Source organism: Sciurus vulgaris (genome assembly GCF_902686455.1).
Source record: "Sciurus vulgaris genome assembly, chromosome: 15".
NCBI classification, from domain to species: Eukaryota; Metazoa; Chordata; class Mammalia; order Rodentia; family Sciuridae; genus Sciurus; species Sciurus vulgaris.
In genome coordinates this window covers 56,486,803-56,497,928 of record NC_136476.1, presented here as the reverse complement: position 1 = coordinate 56,497,928, position 11,126 = coordinate 56,486,803, and the positions used below count along the sequence as shown (strand labels likewise).

The 11,126-nt window shown below is 48.3% G+C and overlaps 1 protein-coding gene across 5 annotated transcripts in view; it reads left to right on the top strand.

The window, feature by feature from the left end:
* The first annotated feature begins 1,234 nt into the window (after nt 1–1,234).
* The window catches only part of TBC1D2 (TBC1 domain family member 2), a 45,050-nt gene continuing 35,158 nt past the window's right edge, over nt 1,235–11,126 (top strand). Inside the window, exons 1-2 of one of the 5 annotated variants that reach the window (XM_079112235.1) lie at nt 1,235–1,801; nt 5,084–5,225. In XM_079112235.1, coding sequence (XP_078968361.1) covers nt 1,427–1,801; nt 5,084–5,225 — 517 coding nt within the window. In that variant the 5' untranslated portion in view covers nt 1,235–1,426. Of the gene's footprint in view, nt 1,802–5,083; nt 5,226–11,126 lie in introns of those variants that run through there. The other 4 variants (XM_079112234.1, XM_079112236.1, XM_079112237.1 and 1 more) reach the window with 4 other exon arrangements.

Genomic DNA, 11,126 nt, shown 5'->3' with positions numbered 1-11,126 from the left:
TCAAAATGCATCCTTTGTATTTAATTACTAAAAAATCCTAGAAGTAGGCGTGGATCCAGATTTTGTGTATGAACACAAAATTGGACAGGATGATGAACGTTTATTTAGAACAAGAAAATAAATCATAATGAATTAAAGAGATCTCTTCTGGCATTTAGGAGAAATGCTTACTGTATGTAACCTTCTCACCTAGGTGACTACAAATCCCAGTGACCTTTCCTAGTGAACTTTAAGCTCATTAGCTTCACATACTAACAGCCCAGTAGATGGGGAAGGGTAGGAGCTAGTTACCTCTAGAGGCGAGAAAACCAAGGTTGAGCAAACCGCTCAACGTTGCAGTTAGAATCTGAAAAGTACGCAAATGCACTCCGGAGCCCTGGCCTTCACCCCACCTCGGGATATTCTTATTAATATCGCTGAGCATGCAGTAGGGTTTCTCCTGGGATGACAGAGGGGGAAAACTAAAGTAATTGGAGGGCTAAAGAAAGGACAAGAGAAGACCCGATGAAGCCCCTAAAGAGGCGGACGGGAATGAGCTGCATAGCCCTAACAGAGAAATGCACATTGGGAGCGAATAGGAGAAATTGAAGGGGGGACGTAAAATGAGTCAGGAAATTGAGCGAGTTAGCCAGACTCTAGGTAATTCCATTTATTTAGAAAATGTTCGGAACCCATCCACGTCCCAGGCACAACCCAAGATTCCCGCAGCGGAAGGGTCTGGAACGAGGCGAATGGGGGCCATGCCGAGGCGGAGGAGGCCGCCACAGAGAGAAAACGGACAGGGGCCGTGCGCTGGGTTACTAGTGTGCCGAAGACACACCGCGGCGAAGAGCTGGGCGCGGAGCCCCGGAGCCGCGCGAGCAGCACCGGAAGTGGGGCTCCCAGCCTGCGGCCCTCTCAGCCAATGGTTGCGCGATGCGCCGGCCCACAGTGGTCCGCACCGCACCAGGTGGGAAGAGGCGGGCGGCCTCTGAGGCAGCAGAGGGCGCTGTCCCTCTGCGTTACTACGTGGGCAGTGTTGCCAGCGACAGGCGTCTCCATATCTCTTCTCACGATTAACCTCCCCAGTGCCTCCACACTAATGACCCGACACCAAACACACACACAAAAAAACCACGGCGGCCCTCAATAAAGATGGCTGACAGGCGCGAGGAAAAGGGCGGAAGTGGGCGGGGCTGGGAGGGACCGGCCGCAGGCAGGGCGGGGCCTGGATTGAGGCAGGGGCGGGGCCACCGCCTCCACCTGGGTTTGCTGTGTTTGGGGCGCACCCCCTGCCCCGCGGCGTCCTGGTCTTCTTCTGGAGGCGGGTCCACCGTTGGCTCCGCCCTCTCTCAGGTGCCCACCTCCTAGAAGGTGCCCGCTGAGACTCAGGTTTGGGTACGGTCCTGCTGACCTGCGGTCCCTCTGAGGCCGCCCTCCAGCGGCGATGGCAGGCGCCCGGGAGGACACCCTTGAGTCTAGCTCCTCCGCTGCCGGATCCGAAGACTGTCCCGGCCCCGCCAGGCTCACTGAGGCGGTGCCTCCCGCGGAGTCAGAGGGCTGCGGCCGGCCCCTGGAGGAGGCTCCCAAGAAACTCTGTGGATATTTAAGTAAGTTTGGCGGCAAAGGGCCCATCCGGAGTTGGAAATCCCGCTGGTTCTTCTACGACGAGAGGAAATGCCACCTCTTTTACTCGCGGACCGCGCAGGATGCTAATCCCTTGGACAGCATCGACCTCTCCAGTGCGGTGTTTGACTGCAAGGCAGACGCTGAGGAGGGGACTTTCGAAATCAGGACTCCCAGTCGGGTCATCACCCTGAAGGTAATGGAACGGTTTCCTGGGGCGAGTTCCCAGGCGCTTGGCGCTCGTTTCCTCATTCCTACAGGTCAGGATGAGGGACTCGTTTTTCTGGATCAAGAAACTGAGTCAGAAGGACGAAGTGAATGGCCCGAGGTCAGGCATTTAGAAAGGTGTAGTCCACCCTTGGAATCCTGTGGTCTTTCTACATCTCGGTGCTGTATCAAAATTTTTACGTTTGGAACCTGCGTGGTGGCACACTCCTTTAATCCCAGCCATTTGGGAGGCTGAGGCAGGAGGGTCTCAAGTTCAAGGCCAGCCTCAGAAAATTAGGGAGACCCTGTCTCGAAATAAAATAAAAAGGGCTGAGGATGTAGCTTAGTGGTAGAGAGCTCCTGGGTTTAATCCCCAGTACTGCCAAAAAGAAAAACTTTTACTTTTGGGTGTGCCTTACTACAAAGTTACCTAAATTTTCTTACTTGGGACTGAAGTATAGTCAAGATATTGTCCTTGCAATCATCAAGACCAGACTTCTGATTCACTTCTTGATATTTTGGCCAATGGGAGTGAATGCTGACATTGGCAGGGATTGGGAGGATACACAGGTAGGTTTCACTGATAAGCCTAGATTGTTCTCCTAGACATGTCTAAACTAGTGGGTACTTAGTGTTTGTTGAGTGAACCACATGCACGCACAGGATGCTGGAACCCAGGTCAGAATGCTCATGTCAAGAAGAGGAGTTCCATCACTTAATCAGAGAGACAGATCTGGGCTAAGAGATCTGTGGGCATCAGAGAAGATTGTGCAAGGAGAGAGTCTCCCTGCCCCATTCCTATCTCCCCACCCTCTCCACCATCTCCAGCTAACTAGGCATCAGTGGATGCCCACAGGTTTAGTTTTTTCTGGTGGGGTTTGGCTGGTGACCAGGCTTGGAGGCTCAGTTAAAATAATGGAAACTAGGAATTTCAGGCCAGGAAAGGCATTTTAGAGGTCGTGTGATTCCCAGGTCATGTGTCTCCTTCCACATGTTGATTGCTGTGTACTGGGCCTCCTAACTCGTGGCTTTTCCTATTCCCTTGATCCACACATGTGCCTGGCTCAGTGCTAGGTTCTGGGGTATGGATCCATATCAGACCTGCTACCCAGTCCCCTGCCCACAACAGTGCCCAGACAACTTGAAGTATGGTGGGATAGACTGGCAGGGAAACTGGCAGACTTAGTAAATATGCCTTGGAGATACCCTGGTAAGTCTGTGTAAGAAAAGTGTGCTGACAGGTGGGGTCAGGAGCTGTCCAGAAAGGCATCACCTGAGGTTTGACAGAAGAACTAGGTTTTTGACAAGCAGACAAGAGGAAGAATGTTCTCCAGGCTGAGAGCCCCAGGAGCAAAGATCAGAAAACATGATGCAGCCACGAGTGTCCCGGCAAATCACAGGAGCTTGAGATACATGTGGGGACCCAAAAGATGGAGAGCAGAGGGAGGGCATTTGTGAGTTAGGTCAGGAGCTTGGACATTGTCCTGAAGGTTATGGAAGCTGTCTAAGAGACTTGAGCAGGAAGCACAGTGATATTCGAATGTTTAGAAAGCACAACCACTGGGTAGAGAACAGACCAAGGGAAGGCAGGCTGATAGTCATGGAGCCCACAGCAGGTGACCAGGGAGGAATGAGATACCTGAGTCACATCTGTGGCCCCGGGGAGGAGGCACATGGCAATGGCCAGAGATGTTAGGAAAGTACAATACAGGGGAGACATTAGGGATGGCTTGAGTAATTGGCTGGCTGCCTGGTTTCATCAGTCACTGACAAGAGGGGACTCAGAATGAGGAGGCTGCAGGACTTCCATATGTATGTTCTCTTTATAGGGACCCTAAACCTAGCACAGTCCTTGATGCATATCATAGCACCCAGGGGTACTTAACCACCGAGCCCCATCCCCTTCCCTTTTTATATTTTATTTAAAAGACAGAGTCTTGCTGAGTTGCTTAGGGCCTCACTAAGTTGCTGAGGCTGGCTCTGAACTTGGGATCCTCCTGCCTCAGCCTCCTGAGCTGCTGGGATTATAGGTACACACCACCATGCCTGGCACTAGGTGCTCAATATATATTTCACACACACACACACATATATATATATGTGTGTGTCAAATGAATTATGTAATAAAACAGGGTATTTAGATTTGGCTGGAGTTTATCAGCCTCAAGGTCATGATGAAGCCCTGAGAGGTCTGTCTGTCAGGAATGGTGTGTGGAAACAGAAGACTGGTGAGCACCATTTGATCTTAACAAAACCTGCACAACAAACTGAGGCCCCTTTCCTCCGTCCTGCCTCATCTGTGGTCTTCTCAAGAGGGAGAGCTTGCCCTGATTACCACCTAGCCTGCTGCCTTCTCACATGGCCTTGATTGCAGGCAGGTCTGTGAGGCTTACCACCCACTCCCAGCACACTGCCCATCCTCTGTGTCCTCCCTACCAGATCTATGCCTTCACTGTATAAGTCACAAATATCCTGGCCATAAATTACAACGAAGTTCTGGTCTGGAAGTGGAGTCCAAGAGTTCTACCACCACTCACCGGTGCCGCTTCAGAGCCTAGTGACTCCATCTGTAGACAGGACTGGTCTCTCCTGCCTTGCCTCCCTCTTGGAGGATCCAGTGAATGAATGGATGTGATTGGGTTTGGACTGTCGAGTGCTGGTTAATGACCAGCATCTGCCCTTAATTTATTTGGAGTGTTGGGACACATGAGGGTTGGTTGTTGTGTTGTCACAGTGTGCATGTGGCTCTCCAGTTCCCATTTATATCTGTGATAGATACGTCTCCATGGCAGGAGGGATCACCCCCCTTCCACAAAAATGCAGCCGAGACTTAGAGATGTCACACAGGAGAGAGTGATGGTACCGGCACCCACCCAAGGATGCCAGAGCCCTTTACCCCTCTCATAGCACCTGTGTTCCTCCATCTGGTGAGCACGTCTTGAGCGCCTCCCCTGTCAGGTACCATGCAAGGCACTCTATTTCCCTTATCTCATTTCATACTCATAACCACTCTGTGATTTCATGGGTGTTACTGTCCCCATAGCACAGATGAGGAAACAGGACTAGAGAGGTTGAGAAACCTGAATGAAAAACCAGAGCTTGAGCTGTGGTCAGGAAGCATGTGATATTTCAGAGGTGGTGTCAACCCACAGAACCAATTTCCACCCCCTGCGAAAGAGAGTTTCCAAGCCTCCTCTCACCTTCCCTATACCACATGCCTGGTGCCACCCTGCAGGCACAGGCCTTGCCAACTAATCCTTGTGCTTCTCAGGCCGCCACCAAGGAAGTGATGCTGTACTGGCTGCAGCAGCTGCAGATGAAGCGCTGGGAGTTCCACAACAGCCCTCCTGCACTTCCTGCCGCCCCCGATGCCACCCTGGCTGGGAATGGGCCTGCCCTGCACCTCAAGCTAGGTACTGGATAGGCTGGCCTCCTGCCTCTGGTGGCCAAGCCTTTACCCTGTTGGGAATGAGTGGAAAGAGCCCTCTGCAGAGGAAGTAGAGCACCAGGATGTGATTTAGGATTAGTTAGGGCAGGAATATGGGCTCCAAGGCCAGCTGTGGGGGCGTGGATCTTAAGCCTTTGTGATTTTGAGCTAGTTGCTTAGCCTGACTGAGCTTCAGTTTCCTTCTCTATAAAATGAGATTAATCAATTATACCTACTTCCTGGGGCTGTTATGAAGAGTAAATGAGTCCATATACCAGAAATGGTTAGAACAATGCTGCACAATGTCAGAGCCCAATAATGTCAGCTAGTAGTTATGATGAGACTTATGGGACATCTCAGGAAATGAAACTCACCCAGAGTTGCTGGGAGGACGGTGGGCGAGAGAACGGGGGCTTCGCCTGGCTCCTCACACAAGTGCTTCTTCTGTGCTGTGGGTTTTAATCAGCAATTTTATGCCTGGTTCTTCCTTTGCTCCCTGGTGACCCTCAGATAAATGTCTTGACCCCAAATCTGAGAACATCCCAGCATGGGGGAGCCTGGAGATCACACCTGACCACTCCACAGCTGGCCCTGCAGGAGCATGAAAGACCAGGTCTCAGTGCAGAGCCACAGAGATCTGAAGTGCTGCATCCCCAGCTGATGGGGAGGCCAAGTAAGCAAGGGCAGGACTTATGGCCAAGCACCACCTGGATGCTTTGCATGTCCAAAACTGAGTGCATCTCACTTGATCCCGTCCTATACCCAGCTCTGCTTCTCTTGGTAGGAGGCCCTCTGTACCCATTGTTCCAGCACCTGCAAGTCACCCTCCATCCTTCCTCATTCTCAGACATCTGGTCCAGCCAGGCACTGCACTGCCTGCTCTTGCCCTTTGACCCACATGTCAACCCCTGGTCTTCCTCACTGCCACCGCCTGGTTTAGGTCTCATCTCTCAGCCAGAAAATCACAGCAGCCTCCACTGCAGGGTCCCCACTTCTGTGCCTGTGCCTGAACCTGTCCTCTCACTGTGGCCTGAGAGAGCTTTCTAAAATAGAAACCTAAGCCTGTCACCCTCCTCCCTGGCTGCCCACCATGCTGGTCCACTCCAGCTCCTTGCGTGGCACCCAGGGCTTGTCCCTCCTGATGACATTCTGCCAGCCTCCCTGCCTTCCCCACAGTGCCCACCTCGTGTCTACCCTTCAGCAGCACCAGATGAGGCTCTGCTGGCAGATGTCTGCTTATTCTCTGAGGTGGAGTTCCAGTGTCACCTCATCTTGTCAGCCTCCTCTCAGACACACTCTGGGACTTTGCCTACTGGACTCTATGGACCCCAGTACTTTTTCAAAATATTGCCAGGGAGGCATGTCACATTGTATTCTGATTATCAGTGTCCTTGTTAGTCTCTGCCCACTAGCCCTTAAGTGTAGGGACCACTTCTTTGTCACCTGTGTCCTTGGTGCTCTGCTTGGCACCAAGATATTTGTGGAGTGAATATGGGTGAATATATTGAACTCTATGATTAAACAAAGGAAGGAACGTGAAGCCCATGGCATCAAGTCAGGCATCTAGTAAGTGCTCAGTACAAGGGAACTGTCCTAATACTATTACACTTTGTGAGGACGTGTACACACGTACATACACTTGCTATTATGGTCATGAGAACACACGTAAGCTATTGCTCATGTACTCACATGTATACATAATAGTGCCTACGCATATATGCTATTACTATTATAATAACTGCTCCTTTGATTGTTACTAATAATCACCAGTAATTCCTTCAGGCAGCCTTTTAAGGGGTTTCTTTGCACCTGTACTTCTACTTAGGCCCCCAGTCCTCCTCTGTCAAGAAGCCAGACAACCTTGGCTGTATAAAATGGCAGCCTGAGTTGACATAATGGCTGAAGTCAGCCTCAGACTAGAAGTAAGGACAATTCTCCTTCTTGTATGTCTTGAACTGAAATTTGAAGAACTAGATTGTCCCAAATGTGGCTCTGAGATCCTGAAGTCCTCTTCTACTGTGACAAACCTGGTCTAAGTTCTTTAGTTCTGTGGCTTTGCTTCAGCACACATGACCAGGCTTGCTCAGGGCCACCCTTGCTGAGGCCATACGGCAGGGGATGTGGTTGCCATGATAACCAAGGCACTCACTGGTCTTCCGAGGAGGGTGTGGGTGTGGGACTAAGGGGAGACTTGGGCTCCCCTTCTAAGACCTTTCCTTGTCCCCTATCAAGCCTACACCCTCCTGGACGCAGGGCCTCAGTGGAAACCTTCCCCAGGAACCCCAGAGCGATGTTTCTGGAGTCTTGAGCAAGCTGGCAAGCCCTGGATTAGCTGTCAGAGCAGTCTGCCCTACCCCTTCCTGAGGAAACAGGGGCCACTCCCTGGCGGGAAGAACCTCCTGACCCACATCTGACTTTGAGTCACAGAAGCTCCATCTTGTAAAAATTCTTTAGTTGCTACTCTTAAGCAATCTGCAATTCCTGATCTGTACAGCATTTTAGTATTTACAACTTCCTTTTGTACTTCACCTAAACAGAGGTCTCCATACAGCCAAGAAAGATCCTAAAGGGAAACCAATAGATTTATAATAACACATTGTCAAGGTAAGCTCCCTTATGTAGACGACATTTATACATGTCTGTCATCATAAAAAATATGTGTACCACTTTCTGATGCTGGTCTAACAGTTGACACGTATCTCATTACTAAGTTCTTACAAAAATTTCATGGGTGGCCTGGGGTGTGGCTCAGTTGGAGAACGCTTGCCTGGCATGCATGAGGCACCAGATTTGATCCTCAGCACTACATAAAAAAATAAATAAATAAAGGTTTTGTGATCATCTCCAACTAAAAAAAAAAATTTTAACCTCATGGGTGTTATTCATATTTTACAGAAGCAGCAGCTAAAGCTCACTAGTTAGGAAATGTCTGCACTGAAATTTGAACCATACTCTGTAGACTCACAACCTCTCTCAAAGCTGAGGAGGCACTCAGCCATCTGTCAAGGACCCTCCAGGGAAGCAGTGACCTCCTAGGCGCTTTCTTGTCTGGACAGTGACTTCTTCCCACTGCTGACAGGCAACTTCTAGGGCTCAGGCAGTGCTACTGAGTATGCATTATGTGGTCACCTTGCTGAGGACATTTTTCTCCCTGGAGAAATGAGGCTAGAGGGGGCGAGGCCTTGAGTCATATGTTCTGTCTCCTATGGGAAGGGTTAACCTCAGCTGGGGCATGGCCACCATGTACGGCCTGTCCCTTACAGCCCTCTGCACTAGCTTTACCCTCCTGGGCAGCCCCTCCTGTTTGTATCAGGCTCTTCCCTGATGAGCCATACGACTTAGTGGGAAAAACAAAAGGAGGAACTGCACTTGAGTCCTCAACTATCACCTGCTAGCTCTGACCTTGGCCATGAAGCTTATGTTTTCTGAGCTACTCTTTCTTTATTGGTAAATTGGTGGAGTTATAAGAGAGCAGATATCAGCATTAGGGAAGTACTTGGTAGGATATTAAAATCTTAGGAAAACTAACTTTTTGTTTGCTCTGAATGAGGGAGAAGAAAGTGATTAAAGTATTGATAAACAACAACATTTTGAATGAGCTCAAAGTCTGGATTAAAGACTACTCTGAAAGATTTGGGTACACATTATGGAATTTTATCCTTTTCTAAATATGTTCATGTACTGTAACTCTGAAGGAGACAAGTGGAGCATATCCTTCCTGCTTTTTTTTAAGGTGATTTCCAACCAGGTCACAGTGTCCACCCCATGAAAATGAGTTGGCCTCAGATTTTTCCAACCAAAGCCAGACTTAGTACTTCAGGCTCCTGCTCAATTCCACCCGCTTCCCTTGGGGCCTTTCAGACCTCTTAGCCACACCCCCTTCCATGTGACTTTCTCAGCTTTATCTCTCCTTTGTCCCTATTTGCATGCTCAGCTCAGGTTCTGGAAACTTTTCCTGCTGCCTATATGTACCCTTTTTTAAAAAATATATTTTTTGTTGTAGATGGACATGATACCTTTATTTTATTTATTTTTATGTAGTGCTGAGGAGCAAACCCAGTGCCATGCACATGCTAGACAAGCGCTGTGCCACTGAGCTACAGCCCCAGCCCCGTTTGTACGCTTTGCACAGAGAGATCCTCCCCATTCCTTCAGCAGATTCAGATCAATTCCCGCCCCAAGTCCCATTTCCAGTGTTCCTTCTTCAGAATGTCTTCCCTGGCTCTAGTTGGAAGGGTTCTGCCTCCTCTTCACAGAACGGCCCCCTGCCCTGGCTCCAGTCCACCCAGTGTTCCAGACGTGTGTGCATTTTCCCCTTGCCTGCTTCTCAGGCTCGGAGCTTCCCGAAGCTATGATTCATCTCACTTTTTCAGCCACACCTGGAAACCTCAGGGTAGACACTGAGTCTAGGTTTGATGACAGAGCGAATTGAAGGGAGGAGCTCAGAAGAGCGGCCTTTGGTGTTTCCCAAGCCATCCAGTGGAGCCCATTGGGAATTAGCAAATGTATTATCCACTGCTGTTTCAATGATTGCAGTTTTTCTGGGGATGTAGCTCAGTTGATAGAGTGCTTGCCTTGCATGCACAAGGCCCTGGGTCCAATCCCCAGCACCACAAACAAACAAACAAAACAAAACAAAACAAAAAAAATCAACAAAACAAAACAAAACAAAAACAACTCTCCCTGGCCTCCACAATTATACTTAAATTTTGTACCCACACCCTTTTTACAGATGTAATGCAAAAATAAATTTCCTTCACCCCTAAATTTTTCACCATCTCAAAGGACTCCAAATAAAAGATGTCAGCTGCCTGCCCTGTAAGTTTCTTAATTAGTCAAGATCATTCCAACTTGTAAGTGGTTCTAGTTGTTTCCACATTTTGTAACACTCGAAATAAACTTCTAAACATGCCACCTCCTCTGTCTTATACTTCAAATAAGGTTTCCTCTGTCTGGAAACGTTCTTTATCATTAAAGATTTTGAAGTCACTCACTATAAAAGAATCCTCATTTAAGCAGACCATTTGGAAAACAGAAAAGCAGAAGAAAAAGTACTTGTAATTTTATCGCTGAGAGACAACCAGCATGGACATGATATTAGAACCTCCTGCCCCCCTTTTATTTAAATGTATTTTGGGTCATATAATAGCACAAAATGTCCTACTTTCCCTGGCACTATGGTACACACCTTTAATCCTAGTTACCCCGGAAACTGAGGCAGGAGGGTCACAATTTTGAGACCAGCCTCAACAAAATAGCAAGACCTGGTCTCAAAATGAAAAATTTTAAAAGAAGGCCAGGATGTAGCTAATAGTGGAGCACCCCTGAGTTCAATCCCCAGTACTGCAAAATGTCCTACTTTGATTTTGGTACTTAAGATTGTGACCCTGGACCTGTGTTTTAAAATCTCTTTATAAACATTTATCTTTTATGAATACATATTATTTTTTCTGTTTATAAAAGTAAGCCATGTTTACTGTACAAAATTTGAGAAAAAAATTAATGAGAGTAGCTCACTCCTAATTCCATCTCGCAGTTTTACCCTCTGTTAAGTGTATAGAAATGTTTCTTTGAGGCTTTTTCTCTACCATTTAGAGCATAGTGTAAGTCCAATTTTTTAAATCCATCTTTCTCCATTTAGTGTTTTTCATGCATGTTCCCTGTGTTCTTACACAATGCTCATTAATATCATTTTAAGTGGTCAAGTAATATTCCATTTTGTGAAGGCATAATGATTTGCTTAACCTGTTCCCGGGTGTTTTTTGGTTTGTTTGTTTTTATTTTTGGTACCAGGGATTGAACCCAGGGGTGTTTAATCAGTGAGCCACATCTCCAGTCCTTTTTTGTATTTTACTTGGAGACAGGGTCTTGCTGAGTTGCTGAGGCT